General features: G+C 42.4%; 2 protein-coding genes across 5 annotated transcripts; one reads left to right on the plus strand and one right to left on the minus strand.

Moving 5' to 3' along the window:
* The first annotated feature begins 224 nt into the window (after window positions 1–224).
* Window positions 225–9728, plus strand: LOC131541564 (uncharacterized). 3 transcript variants are annotated; one of them, XM_058777393.1, is made up of 2 exons: window positions 225–470; window positions 5073–9728. In XM_058777393.1, exon 2 carries the CDS (start codon window positions 5384–5386, stop codon window positions 8597–8599), a length of 3216 nt encoding a protein of 1071 aa, XP_058633376.1. In that variant the 5' UTR covers window positions 225–470; window positions 5073–5383; the 3' UTR covers window positions 8600–9728. The 3 variants fall into 3 exon arrangements, 2 of the variants coding, with proteins under 2 accessions (XP_058633376.1, XP_058633386.1); XM_058777403.1 differs by lacking the exon at window positions 225–470 and adding an exon at window positions 811–844; XR_009271536.1 differs by lacking the exon at window positions 225–470 and having other exon boundaries at window positions 3549–9544; window positions 9599–9668.
* On the minus strand, window positions 2783–20606 carry si:ch211-243a20.3 (uncharacterized protein LOC100151507 homolog). Of its 2 annotated transcripts, none has more exons than XM_058777426.1 (5): window positions 20292–20606; window positions 13228–13331; window positions 11655–11782; window positions 10393–10522; window positions 2783–3534 (listed from the first exon to the last, which is right to left on the minus strand). In XM_058777426.1, the coding sequence occupies exons 3-5, from the start codon at window positions 11767–11769 to the stop codon at window positions 3219–3221; spliced, it is 561 nt and encodes a 186-aa protein (XP_058633409.1). In that variant the 5' UTR covers window positions 11770–11782; window positions 13228–13331; window positions 20292–20606; the 3' UTR covers window positions 2783–3218. The 2 variants fall into 2 exon arrangements, with proteins under 2 accessions (XP_058633409.1, XP_058633400.1); XM_058777417.1 differs by lacking the exon at window positions 20292–20606 and adding an exon at window positions 13478–13565.
* Between the last annotated feature and the right edge of the window lie 1996 nt (window positions 20607–22602).

Here is a 22602-nt window from a genome sequence, read left to right on the forward strand (position 1 = left end):
CATGCTGTTTATTTTTAAAGTAATAGCTGTTTATTTTTAAAACCATTTGCAATTCAATATTTCACAAACCTACTCTTTCTATTCCTGTCTCACTCCCCCACTCTCTTTTTCATTCCCCTTTCTCTCTCTCTCGCTCTCTTTCTTTCTCTCACACGCTTCCTTAAAGCAGCCAATCACAGAATACATTGCAACACATGTAACTATTTCTTGACAATTAACTGTTACCTAGCAACTGGACCTTTAGAGAAAGAAAGAGAGAGAGAGAGAGAGAGACGGAGGGAGAAAGATAGCGAGAGAAAAAGAAAGATTTGTGTAGTATACTGTGTCTTGGTTTGGGTGCTACAACATATTACACAGAAACAGCAAGTACTGATGATACGCAACACCCACACTTGTCCATGCCGTAAGGGAGGGAAAAAAAGATGAAGAGAGCTAAACGCAAGCAGGGAAGTTGAAGGAAGCAGTGACAGGTACATAGATAGAGGGAGTCGTGAATGGACAGATTCATAAAGTATTTCAAAAATTAAGTCGCAGCTTTTACGTTCATTTAAAGTAGGACTGATAACGAATGACTGACGCTCGTTTACGTGAGACAGAGTTGCTTGTTCATACGTACCAATATTAAGTCACACGTCCTCACCCGCAAACTTTAAGTATGAAGTTATATTGGTAACCGTTTTTAAGTCCTGTGTTGACCAAAACAGTGGCCCACAGACTTCAAGCTCTCACTACTGTCAAAATAACGCGCGGCGAACTAACCGTCGCAACACTGCCACCATGCGGCCGGAGTTACATAACGCTCCAGAGGCACCTCGCTCACATCTGAAGAGGCAGAGGCGCTATGGTTTGTATTTTCAGTTGTTAAAATTACACCACTATGATTCTGACTGTTATATAAGAGCACAAAAAAGTCCACAATCTGTTCTAGCTAGCATGCGTTGAGTTACATTATAAGCAATTGTGTTTCTCAGTGCAGATGTTCGTAATTAGTGTTCAGTATTATTTGAGGGAATTAATATCATTAGTGACTCGCCTATTAGTAAGCAGCATAGTCTACTGCTGTTTAGTAATGATGTATTTTATTTGCAGAAGTTAATGTGTGGTAGCTATACAATAGGACGCTGCTCACATATAGGCCTACACAGAGATGGGAACCATATTTTAATTTAAGTTTTGGAAGCCTGAGAGAAATTATGCCACCCGGCTGACATCACTTATGAAAAGCATGTGAATGGAGATGGTTGGCGTGCATTGAGTGTAATATGATGATAATTTGATAATGCAGAACATAACCACATGCTTACCTCTATATACAGACAGACACACATGTGAAACAGTGCCTACATAAATAAATAAAAAAACATGATAAAACATTATAAAACTTCATCAAATGAATAATTTACTAAAAATGAGCCATACTAATCATAAATGTAATTTCTACATTAAATAATTTAGTTCAGGCAAGAATAAAAAAAAGAAAGAAAAGTAAATTCTATATTAGAACTCAATTTAAGCTTGTACAAATTAAAGTTTGAACTTATAAGTATATTTTACTTGGAATTGTTTGTTATGTTTACAAGGATTCTTTAAGTAAATATCAAAGTTATGATCCCGTTTTTACCATCATGCACTGGGGCATGAATAATTAAAAAGGTTAAATGTTTCACTGTTTTTGAGTTGTATTTACACTGTTTCATGATTGCTTTAGTTGTTAGGTTTAGTAACTTACAGTTTTGTGACATTTGGAGTTGATTTTCTACTTAAAATGACCTATTCATACTCAAACACTATCCACTGATTGTTACCGTCATTGTGTATGGTGTACCAGGTATTGAGGTCTCTGTGTTCATTTGGGTTGTTATTATATTGATTGGATATGTTAACTTAAAAGGATAACAAGCTGTTTACTTGCTTACTGATGTATTTGTAAGTGAACCACATGTTTTAATAGTGTGGTTGTTTTTCCAATGTTATGCTGTTTGAGTAAATTTTAGAAGCTAAGGCTAAGTGAAATGTACTTAAAGGGATAGTGAATGTGGGAAACAGAGCAGTTCTGGGGTGCCATTGAGTTCCATAGTATTTTCTTCCCCTACTATGGAAGTCAATGGTGCCCCAAAACAGCCTGGTTACAAACTTTCTTCAAAATATCTTCCTTGGTGTTCAGCAGAACAAAGAAATTCATATAGGTTTGGAACTACTTGAGGGTGAGTAAACAATGACAGAATTTTCATTTTTGGGTGAACTATCCCTTTAAGTACTGCAGATTCAATTTAAAATCATTAAGTAAAAATTACTCAAATTCTAACTGGCCATGTTAAATTTACTTATTTCCTTTGCTAATTTTACCTAACTTAATTCAATACTTAAATTTTACTTAAAATTTATGTGTGCAAAAACTTGCACAATAAAAATTAAGTAAATCTTACTTATAATTTTTTTTTCAGTGTGTGTTAAGTCATAAAATAGAAATTTTACATTTTTCTGTATATTTCTTTCACATTAGGCACTGTGCCAACCAAACCCAAACTGCGTAACATAATTGAACATAATTAACACAATTAAGTAACGTGTCTGGATTTGTTTACCCAGAACTAAGGATTTTGTGTAATTAGGTTATCTTAATATGTTCCATCCAGAGATATTCAACAAAGAATTAAAATTGTCAACCTGCATTTAGTTCAATATTTGAGCACAATTTAAAAAATGAGTAGTAAAAATGAGTAAAAAAAACAAAAACAAAAAACACAAACACACACACACATTGACAGAATTATATTTTAAAGTATTCAAATTTATTTCATTATTTCATTCCTGTCACACACATGTCTCTGGATACCAATACCTAAATGAAGATTCTCCACAGAAAATAATAACTGATTGTATATGGCTTCATCTTTGTTTGTTTGGAAAGAGCTGGAGTGTCTGTTTTTACTCTCAAGTTTTTTCTTTCTTTCTTTTTTTCATTTGGTATTATCCTGCTGGGAAAGTTTTCCACAATCAACATTCCCAGCCTTCACTTTTCTGCCAGGGAACTATAATCGCACCTTTGAGACCCAAACATGAAGGAGTACAGACAAAAGAAAATGAATGCACGCTTGTAGTATACTAACATTTCTAATATGTGAATTATTGTATACTTTATCCCCAATTTAAATTATATTTCCTGAATAACATTAATGCATTTGATTATAATATTTGCAAATCTTTCGTCTATCCCTCTACCTCTCAATCTCGCTCGCTTTAACCCTTTCATTTTCATTTTTGAACACTTTGACTCGTCTGGTTCTCACCACCCTGTTCACAGGACGGACCACTCGAACCACGTAGTGCCGTGGATACTTCGCTTGACTCGGTCCCACACTCTGAGGAGCCAGTTCCTTGCCATCCCCTCCTTCCTCCCCCTCCTCACGGTAACCATGATGACGGAGGAAGGGTTCCAGTGTTGCTAGGCGATTGTTAAGATCTGTGATGCGCCTCTGTAAGTGGGAGACTTCTCTGAAAAGATCATTTAGGGACTCTGAGAGAGGACGAACCCTGTGAGGAAGAAGAGAGTGTGAAATGGGGCGAGATAGATGAGGCTTCTATGTTTGTATGCATGTGCGAAAACATCTGTAGGCCTACGAGAGAGAAAAGAGTGTATAATCGTTTTTCTGTTTCTTTTGTGAGGGTTTGGCACACGCTTTGCACACTCGACACCCCAAAAAATCCTCCAAAAGTTAATTATGAATTATTAATGTGAATAAGGAGATTTCATGTTTGTTTTAGTGTACTAAAATGTGGGGTCAGAAAGTCAAAAAACATACATTAACAGGACGTAGTTTAATATGACAAGGCTGAGCTTCTGGTCCTCTTAGCCAAGACCTGCCTCACAAAAACTCTAAAGGTCATGCCGCCATTGCCTCTAGGTGTGTTAAAACGTTCTGTGCCATAGGATGACGAGTCCTTTGTACACCACATTATGACAACTGTCCGATCCGGCCGCTTCACGAATAATAACAAAAGAAAAACAAAGCCTTTTCTCCACAATTTACTCTTCTGTGTAGCGTATCTGCTCTTTAACATTTTCAGGGCTAGACTACTGCAAAAGTCTTTCTTCCGGCAAATGCCGTTACAGGTTTTCAAACGTATCCAAAATCCTGCCATCCTGGCAACGGTCTGTTACTTGCTCTATGCCTTTTACTTATTTATCTAAACATGCGTTAGTACGTTGCGGTATTTGAGTGTAGCACTACTTTTCAAACGTGCCGACTTGTTCAAGCATGCCTCTTTTAAAAAGCCATGTCAAGTTAGATTAAGTTCTAAGCAAGATTTAAAATGCATTGTGTGACCCTGCTTTCTTTTTCATTCCTTTGCTTCTCAAAGTTCGAATTTTTAAATTCAAAAACACATTCTGTGTGAATGTACATTTCAAATATAAAGATCCTTTAGCTTCAGCATTTAAACGGCAGACATATGTCTTGTAAACCTTCCTTATTAGGACATTTGTTGTTGTTTGTTGTTAGTTTAGTAGTTTAGTTTACAGTGTTTCTTCTTAGTGCTTTAGGCTAAGCTTCACATGCTTTGTGATCATTAGCTGATCTGATTTGATCTTGTAATTGCTATTTGCCATTTGATTCATACGTGTAATTCTTAAGTCTCTTTGGGATGCCTTATGAAACAGTATATTGGAATATAGCCTACTGGAAATATAATGTAAACTATTAAATAATGCATACCATATATGAGAAAATATTTTTTTTTTTTTTTTTATATATACATGTATTAGTTTTGTTGAAACCCTCACTTAATTAATGCATGGATTTACAGGCTGCACACATATTAATAAACTTTCATCTCTTTATTATTTTCATACACACTTCATGAAAATTATTTGTAGTGGTTGTGACGCGTGTCCCGAGACCTCATCAGCGTCGCCCTGGAAACGGAGGAGGATCACCTGTACGACATTAACACGGGCTGGCCGGCCACACCTGAAGCCCATCAAGACGTGGATATAAGCACGCCGGGAACAGAGAAGGGTGAGATATGACTCCAGTTCGCGCATCACTAACTTCCCTCTCCCTCTGTCACAGAGAGCAGCATCTGACCGGCCAGCCCACAGCACACAGACTGCACGGACACCAGACCCTCTCTCACGCAGAGCACGGAAGACCAAGCTGATCCTGGAGCACGACGATCTCACCCACGAGCACTACGGCACGCTTGCACACCCCAATAAACGCACCCTTCGGGGCATTTATTGATCCTCCGTGTCCCGTTACACTGGTGGAGAATGCGGGCATAACACGGGAAGAATCACCGACCGGCACTGTTTGTTTTCCCCCGTTCTGATATCTATTTTTTTTTTTTCTGTTTTCACTCAGGCGGCGACTCCTCCCCAGCCATGGAAGAACTGCTGAAACATCTGACTGAAGTCAGCATTCGACAACAGCAAATCGTCGAACACATGGCTGCCCGACAAGGAAAGGTGGTGCGGGAAATCGCCGCCCTCTGGACCGCCTCCGCCCAGCGGGTTCCACTGCCCGACCCCCGTGTCCGAGCGCCGGCGCTACTGCCAAAGATGACGGCCCACGATGACGTCGAAAGCTTCCTCCTGATGTTCGAGACAACGGCGAGTCAGGAAGGCTGGCCCCAGGACGAGTGGGCGCGCGCGCTGGCACCGCTGCTCACCGGCAAACCCCAACGCGCCTATTTTTTGATGTCACCAGAGGTGAGGAACTCCTACGAAGAATTGAAGAAGGAGATTCTATCCCGGGTGGGCCTCTCGCCCATCGCGGCGGCCCAATTGGTACATGACTGGGAATACTCACCCTGGTTGCCAGCCCGCCCCCAGGCAGCCGATTTGTCTCGCCTCGTACGCCACTGGTTGCTAGTAGGGGACCCCAGCGCCGCCCAAGTGGCCAAGCGGGTGGCCGTGGACCGTCTTCTTCGAGCCCTCCCGCGTCCCATCCGCCAGGCTGCTGGCATGCGGAACCCGCTCACCGTGGAAGAACTGGTGGATGCCATCGAGTTGGTGGAGGCGGCCCAACGTCGTGAGGCTGGGGAGCGAGCGCCACCAATTCCCCGGAGGGTGCACCAGGAGCGACGCTCGCCGGAGGGTACCTATCGGCCAGTAGGCAGGCCGGCGGCTCCCGAGGCCCAGGACGAGCCGATGCCCACGGAGCCGCCCACCGCACCACGTCGGGCATGGCTGGCAGATTGCATCGTCCACCATGAGCCCCCACTGGCGGCCCCGAAGGTCAACGTCGAGGTCAACGGACAGCCCTACCGGGCACTGCTGGACTCGGGCAGTGCGATCAGTCTGATACAATCGACCGTGGTATCTCCGCGGCCAGGATCCAAGGCCGTGCTCCCCATCACCTGCGTGCATGGCGATACGCGCCAGGTCCCCACACGACGAGTCAACATCACCGCCGCCTCTGGTTCCTGGCCCGTCGAAGTGGGCTTAGTGAAGGACCTTCCCGTCCCGGTCCTCCTAGGACGGAACTGGCCAGGATTCGACCACCTGCTCGCTGATGCCACCCAACCTGCCAGCCCGGCCGGGAGCCGCCGGACTCGGAGATTCAGCCGCCGTCCCCGCCGACGCGCCGCCCTGCTTGCCTCGGACAGCCCCCGAGATGGTGAGTCCCCCTCCCAAACCACTAACCTCTTCTATGACATCTTTCAACAGGTTAAGGGAGGTGGGGCTTTTGCTAAGGAGCAGCTCGGGGACGAGCGGCTGAAACACTGCTGGGCTCAAGTGAGGGTGACCGAAGGAAAGGAAGTTCAACCACCTCCCCACCCGGTCCCCCACTTCATTGTGGAAAATGGCCTGCTCTACTGCGTCGCACCACGAAGGGGGGAGGAAAAACAATTGCTGGTAGTACTGCGATCCAAGACGGAGACAGTGATAGAGCTCGCCCACTCCCATCCCATGGCCGGTCACCTAGGGGCCCACAACACAATCCAACGAATTCGGGATCGGTTCCACTGGCCCGGACTAGATGCGGAGGTGAAGCGCTTCTGTCGCGCCTGCCCCACATGCCAGCGGACCTCGCCCTGCACTCCTCCCCCCAGCCCGTTGATTCCGCTGCCCATCATCGAGGTACCCTTCGAGCGAATAGGCATGGATCTCGTGGGGCCGCTGCCGAAGTCTGCCCGGGGCCATGAACACATCCTGGTCATAGTGGATTATGCCACTCGCTACCCCGAAGCCATCCCCCTCCGGAAAGCGACATCAAAGGCTATCGCCCAGGAGCTCTTCCTGCTGTGTAGTCGAGTTGGCATCCCCGCGGAGATATTGACCGACCAAGGCACTCCGTTTATGTCCCGGACCATGGCCGACCTCTGTCGCCTCCTGCAGGTTAAACAGCTCCGCAGATCAGTCTACCACCCGCAGACCGATGGGCTGGTCGAGAGATTCAATCAAACCTTGAAGCGGATGCTCCGTCGGGTAGCCGCGGAGGACAAGCGAGATTGGGACCAAATGCTGCCGTACGTCCTCTTTGGGATTCATGAGGTGCCCCAAGCGTCAACCGGCTTCACCCCATTCGAGCTCCTTTTCGGATGCCAACCCCGCGGATTACTCGACGTCGCCAAGGAAGCCTGGGAGCAACAGCCGGCCGCCCATCGGTCCACGATTGAGCACATCCGTGAGATGAGGGAACGGATCGACAGGGTCATGCCAATGGTTCGGGAGCACCTCACCAAGGCTCAGCAGGCCCAACAACGCCACTATGACCGGGCAGCCCAACCACGGGAATTCCAGCCTGGAGATCTCGTCCTAGTCCTGGTCCCCTCCACGGCCTGCAAATTTCTGGCGAAATGGCAGGGGCCATACACTGTGACGGAAAGGGAGGGGCCCGTCACCTATCGCATACGCCAGCCCGGGAAACGGAAAGAAGAACAGCTGTATCATGTGAATCTCCTGAAACGGTGGGTCGGGACGAGGACCCAGCTGGCCGCCCTAGCCACCTCCGCTCCCGTGGTTGTAGACGTCAACCCCCACCTATCGGCTGCCCAGAAGACTGAGTTACAACACCTGGTCGGTCAATTCTCCGACGTGTTCTCTCCACTCCCCGGGCGGACCCATGTCCTTCAGCACGACATCCGCACACCACCTGACACCATCGTCCGGCAGCGGCCCTACCGAGTGCCAGAGGCTCGGCGACACGCCATCGAAGAGGAAGTGCAGGAGATCCTGAAGTTAGGGCTAATAGAGCCCTCGCGCAGCCCCTGGTCCAGCCCCATCGTCATGGTACCGAAACAGGATGGCACCCTCCGCTTTTGTAATGACTTCTGCCGCCTAAATGAGGTCTCCGAATTCGATGGGTATCCCATGCCGCGGGTGGACGAACTCCTAGATCGGCTGGGGAGGGCCCGATATATCTCCACATTGGATCTCACCAAAGGCTACTGGCAAGTGCCCCTGTCAGACGAAGCAAGACCGAAGACCACCTTCTCCACCCCCAGTGGGCACTGGCAGTATCGGGTCCTCCCCTTCGGCCTGCATGGGGCCCCAGCCACCTTCCAGAGGTTGATGGACATCCTGCTGAGGCCCCATCAACCCTACTCATGGAGCAGCGCAGGGTGCTCATGGAGCTGCGCAGGGCGGGGCTAACCGCCAATCCCCGGAAATGCCACCTCGCCCTCGATGAAGCCAAGTACCTGGGCTACCAGGTGGTCCGGGGACTTATCAAACCCCAAGAGAAGAAGGTGGCAGCGATTCTCTCTGCCCCACGGCCCACCTCCAAAACCCAGGTGCGTGCCTTTTTGGGATTGGCAGGATACTATCGGTGTTTTATCCCTAACTTCTCCTCCTTAGCAGCACCCCTGACAGACCTGACCAGGAAGGGGCAGCCGGAGAGAGTCGCCTGGGGACACCACGAAGAGGAGGCGTTCAAGAAGGTGAAGGAGGCTCTCACCGCGGCACCGGTGCTCCGAGCCCCAGACTTTAACTGCCCCTTCCTGCTGCAAACGGACGCCTCCGACACCGGGTTGGGAGCCGTCCTCTCCCAGGTGCAGGACGGTGAGGAACACCCGGTGATTTACATCAGCCGAAAGCTGACCCCCACGGAAACAACGGTACGCCGCCGTGGAGAAGGAAGCGTTGGCCGTCAAGTGGGCAGTCCTGGAGCTCAGGTATTACCTACTCGGCCGGAAATTCACGCTGTTCACCGATCACGCCCCTCTGCAGTGGATGGCACGGGCCAAGGAGACGAATGCGAGGGTCACCCGCTGGTTCCTGGCACTCCAGGACTTCCACTTCGTCGTGCAACATCGGGCGGGGACGGCCAACGCAAACGCCGACGGACTTTCCCGGATCTGGTCAGCTTTCGCAGGTCTGTCAGGTTTTCTCCCCACCCCCCACCCCCCCACACTTTCCCCTTTCGCCCGCAGGAACAGGACGACGCTTAGCGGGGGGGAGTGTGACACGTGTCCCGAGACCTCATCAGCGTCGCCCTGGAAACGGAGGAGGATCACCTGTACGACATTAACACGGGCTGGCCGGCCACACCTGAAGCCCATCAAGACGTGGATATAAGCACGCCGGGAACAGAGAAGGGTGAGATATGACTCCAGTTCGCGCATCACTAACTTCCCTCTCCCTCTGCCACAGAGAGCAGCATCTGACCGGCCAGCCCACAGCACACAGACTGCACGGACACCAGACCCTCACTCACGCAGAGCATGGAAGACCAAGCTGATCCTGGAGCACGACGATCTCACCCACGAGCACTACGGCACGCTTGCACACCCCAATAAACGCACCCTTCGGGGCATTTATTGATCCTCCGTGTCGTGTGATTCTTCCTCCCGTTACATGGTATATAAGAAAAAGGTGTTTACTGAAAACAGATATTAAGGTTTTTGGAAAATATAGTACATATATGTTCAAACATATGTATAAGGGATATATTTATGGTAAGGGATAACCTCTGTATTTATGCGTTAAATGTAATTTGATCTAATAGAAATGTTATACAGATATAGATACTAAGGAAACCTTTTCTGGGATTTTAAGTGCTGTTTCCATGCTTGTAGCTTAGAATCAGCTTCATGAAAACAATCTCCTTAGGGCTAGAATGTAAGTCTGTTAAACTGCCGACTTCAGGATAACAAACCCCCAAAGGACGGTGCGTTTTTCTAGTTTATATAAAACAGTCCAACAAGCAGCTTTCATGTGAAAAAAAAACTTTTTCCACTAGACAAGAAAGCTTTAGTGATCATAGCAAAGAGAGATATAGCTGGTTTAACACTGTCAAGTGTTATATGAAAATGCATGTTATAAAAATATTGGTGGTTGGTTAACACTAATTGCTTTACTTGCTTTGTAAGTAAAGCAATTTTAACACCATAGTAAAAAGTCTTTTCAATTAATTTGTACAGGTATTAGGAAAGACAATGTGTTACCTGGAGTAGTCTGGCAGAAGGGCATTGGGTTGTGAGTGTAAGAGAGTCTTGATATCTTTGAATATGCGTTTGCCCCAGGCGTCCAACACTCGAGTCACGCTGCGTATGTTAGCCACGTTCACATTCTCTGCTGCCGTGAGGGCAAAGACAATGAGGTTAGTCTCTAACAAGGCAGGCAACCACATAACAACAGGCTTTCTGATGCTTTAGAATGGTTTTAATCAGGTTTCTTTCACCGGACTACAGGGCTTTAACTTTAAAGGGTGTAAATAGGAGATGTCTATTTGTGTTTTAGCTGGGTTGACAGGTAAGGGTATGAGTTTGTTGGTGTACATAGGTCAATGTGATTTGTATTTTAATATTAGCTTCATGAAACTGTACATCTGAACAGATGTGTTGCTGCTGAGCCGATCCAGACTGACTGACTCATTTTTTTTTTTTTTTTTACATTGGCCACCACACCAACGATTGAACTGGAATGAGGTTTAAAAAACACCTAATATTCAGTAATATGAAGTGACCGCACTGACACTATCGGATGAGAACAAAACTAAATTTATCTGTATGATGACAATTGACTTCTGTAGAGCTGCTTTATAGCTGAATCGAATTTGTTTCATATTAGTGAACTCTGCACCATTAATACTGTTACAGAACTGAATGAATCAACACTGAACTGACTCAAGCCAGCCTTCTTTAAAGCTAGCTGCTTTATAGTTGATTTGAGTTCGTTTCATAATTTGATTCATTACTACTGAATTGAACTGAATCAATACAAAACAGAATTGAGCTGAATAATGACACTATTATCTTCTTTAGAGCTGCTTTATACAGTTGAATTGGCTTCATAATTAATGAACTTTTGCACTGCTACTGAACTATACTTGAACTGAGCTGAATAATGACAGTATTGGTTTTTAGGGATGCTTTCCTTTCATAACTTCATAACTTGTATAAAGTGCTATAGAAATAAATGTGACTTGACTTGGCATGCAACTTTTTCAAAAAAAAGTTACTAGTACTAGGCCTGCACAGAATAAATTCCAATTTCAAAATCAGATTTACTCAAAAATGAAATGACTGTTATTAGTATAATTATGCTCACCTAACACCACTTGCATGTTTATTTATGGAATATTAGGCTAAATTGATATTACTTTCAGATAGCAATAAGAATGCAATCTTATCTCAGTTTAACACATTTCATCATTCTTAAATACATTCTGCACAATTTCACAGATTTTATCATTTTAGAATATTACCTCCCTCTCTGTAGTTCCAATTCCCATAATCCACTTCATTGCTCATCCCAAGACATGGAGTCAAAAACACCACGACCATCATAGGCACCATCATCTTTGCCATCGAAACGGCCATTGTGAAGAAATGGCTGAATTTTAAAGGAGAGGTAAAAAATATCAAAAAGTTAAACAAATACTAAGAACACTCCCAATGTAAGGCAAGAGATTTAAACCTTTACCCTGCCAATACATCTGGCACATGGGAGAGCACTTTGTTTTTTCCAGGACAAACAGCCAGATGTGTTTTAGGGGCCGGTGATACTGTGGAAAATTTCAGTGCAGAGGCCTGCATTTTTATATGATAATATCCTCTATGTTTCATTTCTATATTCCTTTTTTTTTTTTTTCTCCTCATGATACTTTCCAGAGCTCTTTTTTGCTGTTGTTGTTGTCTTCTAATTCTTCTTTATTATTATTATTATTATTAGAAATTTGTATTTAAGTTAAATACACAAATCCCATACAGTAACCATTATACCCATTGATTATTTCGACTGTACATCACGGTGTATAAACATAGTAAAAGTCCATATTTTCATCTCAACATTTTCTGTAGGTTAAGCACCTTCTTCTCTGGCCATTTGAAAAAGGAAAAATGACTTTTAATTTATTTTATGGGATTCATGCCTTCTTTTGTGCCGTATCCATGGAAAGTGCCTCATGCTCTTCGCTTCCCAAGAACAATCACGCAAGTGTCGGGTATTTCCACTCTATTAAATGACTGCGATCAGATCACAAAATGACTCGAGTTCATTCAGGAACACAGAGGGGAGATGGATGACGGGTTGATTGTCTTGTGACTGGCCTAACTGATAGCAAACTCAATTAGCTTATTTGAAAGAAAATCTCCTTTGTGCTGGAGCCACAAGGGCCAATGCCACAGAGAGCTCTCTGAGGTAAGATTACTACGAATAGGCAGAACTGCTAAAAACATGATCATTAGACTAAAAAAGCCACGTTTCAGAGAAATGCTGCAGGAAAGCAAAGAGAAACTGGAGTGACTCCACACTGCGAAGGAGTCCAGAGGGGACTGAGAGCTTTACATAATATTGAACTTGGAGATCATAGTAATTGACTTTGTAGAGTGAGTCACTAAAGAGGCATTTCTTAAAATGGCTCGACGTCGTGGCGCAGCAGATATCTGGATGTGCAAAGGAACTCGAAAATCACAGGATTAATGTTTGATCAGGACACTTCTGTCAGTTTATACCCGTTTCACACATTTTTTCAAATCATGCAGGCTTTAAAATGCAGAGAGAAGGAACTGACATGCAATAGGAATAGCAATCAAACAATTGCAAAAGACATGCATCCACTAACATTTGGATTTATTGATTTCTTACACTTGCTGTAAAATTGATATTTGATGCTTTATGAAATCTAGATGGACTCCAATGCTAGATACAAGGCTTTATCCAGTAGAAAGAGGAGAAATAGCAGGGTAGTAAAACTGCAGGACACAGATTAGTGAAATGTTATAGAATATGTTTTTACTTTTAATGGTTTAAATTCTTCTAAAGTGCAAATGACTTACTATATCAGGGAATGAGATGTGGCTTTCCTTTCTCTTTTTTTGTGCTCCTCTCCTCTGCTGTGATATTGCTGTCCTGTACACTTCTTCTCTCAGCGTGTTGAAATCTGTTGACAGTCAGTGTGCAAACACTTAAACTTCTGCATAAGAACTATGATGCTGTGTACATTCACCTCTCTCTCTCCTCTGTCTTATTCTTCCCCCTCCCTTCTGTACTTTTTTTTTTTCAATTTTTTCTCTCTCTCCCACTTACTTTTCTCTTGCATCTCCTTTTCTTTCTTTTATTCTTTCTCTCCTTCTCTGTCTCTTTCTCCCCCTCTCTCCATCTGTTTGGATCTGTCTTTTCACTCCCTCCCAAACTATCACTCTTTTCCAGATGTGCAGATATTTGATGTTTTTCTCCCTCCAATCATTTGCCCTTTTCTCTTATAGTGACACACACTCAAAACAGACCTTATATAGTAAATAGTGATGACCTTTCATAGACATAATGGCTTTCATAATACGATTATAATGCCCTACCTTTAAACCAAACCCTTACTAAAATCTCTTGACATTTTGAAGCATTCTAAACATTTGAAATATTATTAGTGCTTCAAATAGTGATATCCACTTTAAATGTCCTCATCAGTCAGTTTTTGACCTGTTTCACTCTATGCTTGAGGACGTTTTCCCACAAGTATAGCCAACTCTGCACACACACACACACACACACACACACAAAGAATCTTGCAGGTTAACAGAGCAGTCAGTCTCATAAATCAGGTCTCATATGATTTCTGTTATTCAATCAAAAGGCTCTTTAACAACGCTGAGCAACAACTGCATCAACTTGCATGTGCCTTTCAGTTGGAATGCTCTTTATTAAAAACACTGCATTCTTAATCCAGTCTCCACGTCTCACAGTATTATTTCCATGGTTACAGTGGGTGAATCTTTGTGGGTCACTACAATAAATGTCTGAATTAAATCTAGTTGAACCTGGATAAAACAATGTCCAGACTTACATCTGTTTTACCTTGATGAAGACTTGACCATACTTTTGTATTTAATACAAGAAAACCATTCTTTACAGGTCAGTCATATAAAAATTGTCCAAACCTCTGTTTCTGAAGTGTTTGTACAAGATTTAATCTTAAAAAAAAACAAACAAAAAAACACTTTTAAGTAAAATAACCAAAAACTTATATAAACTTACTATATGTTTTATCTATCTTATGGTCATTTATATCCAGGAGCCTGGTTCAAATTTATAAATATAGACAGCATAATAAATATACTATACTTCTTCTTCTTCTTCTTCTTTCTGTCTTCCAAAGTTTTTCTTGCTCACAAAAGCAGCCTGGAATTAACCCTTTCTTAAATGCTTTAGTTGTATTGTAGTCCTTTACTATCATGCCTCTATATGTATTGATTTTGACTCTCATTATGACTGCAGAAACAAGAAGATGAAAGAGATTATGGGACGGAAATATTTGTATTCCCTGGTGTCCAGATGTTATATTTGTTGTGCCTCTACGAGATCTCTCTCTCTCTCACCCTGGTCTGTTTTTGTGGTATGTGAGGTCAGTTTCGCCTAGCTTAGGCTTATAAAAGTATGTGAGTATTCCTTTACTTCAGCTCAGAAGTCACAAGGCACTCATGCACCTGTTTCTCATTAAACAAGGCAATTTGTCACCTCTAACTGAATTGCTGGCTCTTCTCTTCACCTCACTCTCTATATATCTTCCTATCTCAGTCTGTTTATATTTATCATACAATTGGAGCTTGAATATTCAACTATTTCAAATATGTAAGGTGTGTGAAATCCATATTTATGGCTGTATTTTGTTCTTATGTGAGTCTTTTTTGTTGTTGTTGTTTTGTTTTTTACTTTTTTACATCTTCACTTATAACACTTAAACGTGTTTTTATCTGTTATCTATTGTAAATCAGAGATTATATTTTTTTCTATATATAGCCTACAGTAATATTTAATTTAAAGTCATGCTAAACTAAGGAAAAAGTGGAGAAAGATTCTGTACTGGTGTTTTTGATTTATCTGCCCTGGCGCTAATTATGTGTAGTCTATTTCAGTGACAGTGATGTAATCATTACGTAATTCATTTTTGATGATTTTGGAACTCCTCTGTATTTGATGTAAGTCAGGCGCTCGCTTACAAAGTATCATGTGCTCTTCTGCTGCCGCCTGGTGGTTAAAGTAGACTATTTTTGAATCCTATTAGCCTACTGAACTTGGACTAGCATACTAGTTTATGCATATAAACCAGTGTTAAATCAATGTTTGTTTTGCTATCTTATCAGGTTAATGATATTTTCTATCCCCTAACCCGACCCCTATCCTTAAACTTAACCATCACAGAAACATTAGATCTACATCAAAACATCTTTTGGCTGATTTATAAGCCTTTTTAATTAGTGAGGCCCAGTCAAATGTCCTCACTAGTGGGTTGTCATGATCTTTCAAAGTGTAGTTAAGGGGAGACACTGCAGGCAAAAACACTGTTTTTTTTATGCACCTGTCAATTTTGAGATTTTGGTTTTTCATAAAGTGTTTTTTCAGACTAGTAGAACGAAAACATCCAAAAGACACTGTTAAGTGTTTCTTTTATAGCACTTTATCTATTTGTGTGAATAGATTTCAATTACAACACATATTTTTAAAGGCCATTTTCTCAAAATGAGTTTTTTCTCCTACACTGAGCCATAAATCTCCACTTCAGTAGCACTCACACACACCAAACTTTACATTTTTTATTCCTGTCTATATCCTGAAGGTTTTTACAGAGGGATTTGTTCATATATCATTTGCTTGATTATATACAACATTTTAATCCCCCCAAAATTGTCAAAATATAGTGTTTTCTGTTTGTTCTCAGTATTTTCTGAATTATGGAATGACAAAATGAGATACCCAAAATTCCCTCTGTTAAACTTTTGACTGTAATATGTCAAAAAAATTAAACAAGAATTTTGAAACTGACTTCATCCAGTGTTTAGATTTTTGTACTAGAAATGTATGCAAATTAGTGCATATTTCATTAAATAATGCCTCATTTGCATATTTAAACCTAACATTTGAGAAAACTTGTAATACAAATTTTTTTGCAATTATCGATGTAATCAATCAACTAGGTAAGTAAGGCGATAACTATTAGTTAATTTTTTTACCCTATTCACCTGCAGTGTCTCGCCTTAAACCAGTATACATCCTGTAATGGCACTCCTAATGATCCAAGTTTGCAAATGTACCATTTGTTTAAAGCAACCAGTCTGATGCGACGAACTCATCCAAGTCATTATATTCCTTTTTGATTCCTGTTTATTTGTACTTCAAAGCAGGAACAATCTTTAACTTTATATAACAACACAATATGGAACGACGGTCAAAAACTGTATTGCTTCGTCTCTTGCTCGCTACGCCTCTAACCCGGATATGATGTCTTAATCACATCATCAGTTAACAAGGACATAATAAAAGCATATATAATGACAGAATAAACATTCTTAAAAATTATAAAAAATACAAATGCAGTAAATAATTTTAACAATATTTCAATATTCTCATATTTGCATAATGTCTATTATGGCTCTAACATTCCGGCCCCTAATTGTATAGGAGGGACACTATATCAATTACCAGTTATTTTGATGGAGCCATAAATACTGAGAATAATTATTTCATTTTTCTTTTGTTTCCAGTTACAAACATAAATTTAAACAGTCTCTTCTAACAAACAAAGCTTAGTAATAGGTCTTTCTAATGTATTGTTTTTTGTTTGCACCACAACACGTCTTACGGTCCCATTTGAGTCTGGCATAGTCTTTATGATCCTGCCCATCATCCACGAGTTTCTTGGTGCACAGTGATCCACTATGAGAACCACATCTACTATCTGCAGGTTTCTGTGGGTCTTAGACCATTTTTGACGTTCTTGTAATTGAGGCAAGTTTTCAGCAGTCCGTCTGCTCCAAAATAAATCCGCAAGATACTGCACTTGCCTCCAACACCTACTTGCGTAAAGATCTTCTTTTCTGAACATGCCTGGTGGCAGCATTGCCTGTGTTTTTAACAACAATAAGTGATTTGGTGTCAGCGCATCAAGGTCATTGGGATCATCTGATGTCTTTGTGATCAGTCTGTCATTAACAATGGCTTCAACTTCACACAAGACAGTTTGAAGACCTTCATCATCCAAGTTTTGTTGCTTTAACACAGACGTGAGTACTTTCCTTATAGTACGAATTTGCCTTTCCCACACACCTCCATGGTGGGATGCTGCAGGTGGGTTAAAGATCCACTGGATGCCTTTTTGGCTCATTGCATCTTGTATTTTGTTTTGATTTAAGGATGTTATTGCTTCTCGCAATTCCTTGTCCGCACTGATAAAGTTGGTTCCTTGGTCTGAACGCATAATAGCAACATTAGTAAAAGGAGGCTTGTCTGCTATAACACGATCCTCAGGCAAATCTGCCATTTTCTGTATTACAGGTTTGGCATGCAAACATCTGCATTTCGAGCACTGTTCTAAGACCTTTCTAATTGCAGAGTTTGATTTTGGAATCCAGTATTTTTGTCTCAGTCTTGCCAGCATATGGTTCCTACCACTATGTCCATGTTCTTCATGTATATGCTGAAGAATCAAAGTGGAAATGTGCAGGTCTTTAGACAAAATAACTGGATGTTTGGTCACTTCCGGCAAAGCAGATTTATTCAGTCTACCTCCTACTCTCAATACTCCATCTTGAAGCATTGGATCCAGTTTGTAGATAGAACTACTTCTTTTATCTGAAGTTTTATTCTTTTGCAAGGTTGCAATCTCGTCTGCATACTTTTCTCTTTGAGTGAAACGAATGAGTTCAATCTAATTCATCCACCATGTTTCTTTGTGTTTTGAATCTTTTGGTTAAGGAGAATGTTGTGCTTACCAGGGTTACTTTCACTCTGATGTATTGCATCCTTTAATTCCTTTCTTTTCTTTTACTTGCATAGCAGCACTTCTTTTAACTGCATAAACCAGGCTACTGCTTTTTTCAGTTGATGCCACTTGGAGTAGTAGTTGATAAGCAGATTCAAAGCATCAATACTCTTATCCACAACTGCAACATTAACTGAAATAGATTTCTTAACCTCAACATCATCATTAGCAACCTTACCAATGTTCATGTGTTCTTTTCGGCCATTCATTTTCATCCTTCAACAAGTAACTTGGTCCTTGTATCCAACTCTCACATCTGATGAATGCTTCTGCTCTCATACCCCTGTGTTTACATACCTCCACTGATTTGCTGTAGTGGATTCTTGTATGACTGCTAGACGGTTAGCTACAAAGGTCTTAAACCGAGTATTCTGGTTCTCAATGTACTTCAACACAGTCATATATCTGTCCAAAAGACTGATTCTTCAAGATTCAAGCGTAACTCTTGTCGCATCATTTTGTCAATTTTGACTGCAACAACAGCAGCAGTCAATTCCATTCTTGGTATTGTAATCTGTTTCAAAGGTGCCACCCTTGGTTTGGCCATTAGAAAGGAACAGTGTTTGTCACCCTTGTCATTCTTTATCAAGATATAAGTTACAGTACCGTATCCAGTTTCACTAGCATCAGCAAAGTGATGGAGCTGAGCCAGTTTTGTAGATCAAAAAATTAGCTGGCATCTGGGCACTGCAAACTTAGAAAGTTGTTGCAAGTCCAAGAGCCAGTTACACCATCTTTGTTCTTGATCATCTTGTATCTCTTCATCCCAGCCTTTTTTATCTTTACATAGGTTCCTCAGTAGTTGTTTAGCTGGCTTTAGTTGTGGACCACTGGACTCCTAGAACTCTTTCCATGGGTAAAATATTGTGACTCAAATCAAGGTCTTTGACTTCTTTAGCTCTGTCTTCTACGGGAATGGAAGACAAGACTGCTATGCTGTTACTAATCCACTTGGTCAAGCGGAAGCCACCAATAACATAAGAACATCTAGAACATAGAACATCTCTGTTGACATAGAGTTCAGATAATCATCAACATAAAAGTTCTGCAACACTGTGTCCACTAGTTCTTGAGGTACATAATGTCTGGCATCTTCCGCCATTCTCTTAAGTGCATAGGATTCACAGCTTGGGGAAGAGGAGGCCCCAAACAGATGCACAACCATTCTGTATTCCACAAGGGGTTGTTTCAAGTCACCCTCTGACCATCATAAGAAACGTAGCAGATCAGCGTCTTTGTCTGGAACCTTTACTCGATAAAACATAGACTCTATGTCTGCCATAAGAGCCACTGGTTCTTGTCTGAACCTAATCAAAACTCCTACCAGAAAGTTAGTGAGATCAGGTCCTTGCAGCAGCTGCTTGTTCAGTGAGGTACCTTGTTACGGTGCATTGCAATCAAAGACTACACAAATCTTATGTTTTTTAGGATGGTACATCCCATGATGGGAAATATACCACACTCTGCCATCATCTTGGCTTAGTTGCTCTTTTGGAACTTGGACTGCATAACCTTTCGTTATGATATCCTTCATGAAGATTTTGTAGACCTTGTGCAAATCTGGGTTCATACTCAGCCTTCTTTTCAAACTGTTAGCACATTGTTCTGCGACACCATGATTATTTGGCATTTTCACAGTTTCATTTTTCATTGATAAGCCAATGCAGTAGCGTCCGTCTGCTAATTGTGTTGACTTTTCAACAAACCTCATGAACTGGCGGTCCTCCTGTGACTTCTCAGGTTTGTCTTCAATACAGCGTTCTGCAAGTTCTGTATTGTACTGCTGCACTAACAGGTGTTCAATACTCTCAACAGAAATTCGGTTTGCATTTCATTTCCAATACAACAGCTATCAGTTTCTTGGCTGAGCCCATTTACTACCCAACCCAAGGTAGTTTTTAATGCATAGGGACCATTTCCTTTGCTATTAATGACCTGCCAAGGTTCCAATGCTTTAGGAATGCTGGTTCCTATCAACAAGCCAATTTTTGCATCAATAGTAGGAAGGCGCACTTTACTCAAAACTCAAAGTTTTCTCACTCTTTTTGGATTTGACTTTTATGGCCACAATTGCAAGGATAGACTCACCTTCTCCGGCCCCAGTACAACCACATGATTCCTTTTCAAGTGAGACCAGAGCAGAGGATACATTTTTTTTCCTCTGTGCTGTCTTCTTTCTTTTGCTTGTGTACTTGATCACCGTTCTTATCAATGTGAAGTATACTTGGGTGTCTCTGTCAACACTGTTGGCATATCATTCTTTTTCTACAGTTCTTACTAAGATGACCCAATGTCAGACAGCCGAAGCATAAGCCATTTGACTTTAAAGTCAATTCTTTCTTTGGAAGAGCACTCCACAAATTTACCACAGGACTCAAGTGTGTGATTCTTCTGACAAAACAAACATGGTTTTTCAAATGTGCTGGCAGGTTGTCACATGTCTACCTGTCTGAAGTCCCCGTTTTCCTTATTTGGTCTGGTTCCGTTTTTCGTTTGTTAATTATCATTTCATTGTCCCCACCTGAGTTTGATTATCTTGTTTGCTCTTTTGTTCCTGTCTGTTTAAAAGTCCTCAGTTCTCCCTTTTGCATTTGTCCGATCTTAAGTTAATAAAGTGAGTTGGCGTGTGCTTTAGGGGAAAGGACAGCGACAGGTAAAGTGAAAGTGTTATTGTGAATGTGGATTGGTAACTGCAACCATCCTAAAGGCACCTCTGCTTCGCCATTAGCCAAATACAGTGGACCGCGAGACCAAGATTGGAGGTTCTCTTGTGGAAAGAGATTTTTCCACAAACTCTCATGGATCATGGTGTAGCTGGCCCCTGTGTCCATGATGGCCTTTCCAGACCACCCACCAATGCGGATTGGAACGATCAGTTGTTGTGGGATGACAACAGGAGAACCAGGCATTGGTGTAGGGGGTGATTTCTTGGAAGTGGACAATCTTTTATTTGTTGTGGCTGTCACAGAATTACTAGTTGCTTGACCTCCAGACTTGCGGGAATGAAATGATCGTTGACTAGTGAAAGGATGTTGTTTTGCAGGTTGGTTTGTGGATGGGTTGCCATAAAGTGGACAACATCCAGGTGAGTGATGTCCCTTACATCTCCAACATTGCACTTGGGGTTGGTCAGTGGGTTTAATGTTTTTTGGAATTACTTCTTGTGGTGATTTTCTGCTCATACATTTTTCATATTGCATTTGCTGCTCATGGTCCTTCTCTAGCTGATGTCCCAGCTTTACCAGTTCCTCAACGGTGCTCACACGACTACGTAGCTGACTGGCAAGGTAAGGTTTTACATTTTTGAGAATCATTTTTACTATTTCATGTTCAGTTAGGGAAGGTTTCCATCTTTTGCAAAGAGCTCGATATGTAAAGGCAAAATCTCTGATAGATTCTCTCTCTCCTTGATACCTTGTGCGGACTCTTTCAGCCAACTCATCTTCGTAGTCTTCGGAGAGGAAGGCTGAGAGGAAAGCAGTCTCGAATTCGTTCCATGCCGTTACTGAAGATCGGGCGACTTCCCACCAGTCACGTGCAGTGCCGTGGAGTACGCTGTGGAAGGTTGCCAAGAGGTCGGTCTCTGCAAGTGGGTGCAATGCCAAGAAATCCTGACACCTTGTTAGGTACAGCAGAGGATCGGCGTCATCCGACGGTCTTCCAAATGTGGGAAAGGTCAATTTTAAATGGTCACTTTTTCCAGCAGGAATAGGAGGACACTCTGGGGCATTTTCTAGTGGTGATGGGTATGCGGTAAGTATGGCACTGGGTGGTGGTTGTATCCCTTTACTGTGGTGATCAGCCATTTCTTTTCCTTGCCGTTTGACTTCCTCTATGTTTGTTTGAAGCTCATTTACTTGTGTTGTTAGCTTGTCAATTTGAATGATGCACTGATTACATTCAGTGGAGAGCTGCTCATGATCCTTTTGAAGGTTCTTTTGTGTGGCTCTGATGTCTCCCTGAAGTTCAACCTGAAGTTGATCCACCATAAAACGGACTTCAGAAATAAACGTAGACTCTACTTTTTGTAGCTCTTGTGAGATCATCACTTTCATGGCTTTGACTAGTTGATCGGAATTGGCTAAATCTGCTTTTGTTGCAGTTAACGTGGTGAAAATTTGTTGCTGGTTAGCCTCCATTTTGGCAGTCAGGTCTCCAAGTTGTTTTTCATGATGGGAAGTGGCTGTCTTTTGCTCCTGGGTGAGTTCGTTCACAGCTTTCTCCTGATGTTTCATGAAATCAAACAAGTTGTCCCAGTTACCTTGAACTTGTGCAGTCAAATGGTGAATTTCTTTTCCAGGAGTTGGGAGGTGACCAGGCAGGCGATGCTGTGACACTGAAGAAGATGGTGTAGTTTCAGTGGATGTGCAAAGTTGCATAGGTTCTGGCTGAAATGAAG

The sequence above is a fragment of the Onychostoma macrolepis genome, chromosome 01 (assembly GCF_012432095.1).
Source record: "Onychostoma macrolepis isolate SWU-2019 chromosome 01, ASM1243209v1, whole genome shotgun sequence".
In the NCBI taxonomy this organism is placed as follows: domain Eukaryota; kingdom Metazoa; phylum Chordata; class Actinopteri; order Cypriniformes; family Cyprinidae; genus Onychostoma; species Onychostoma macrolepis.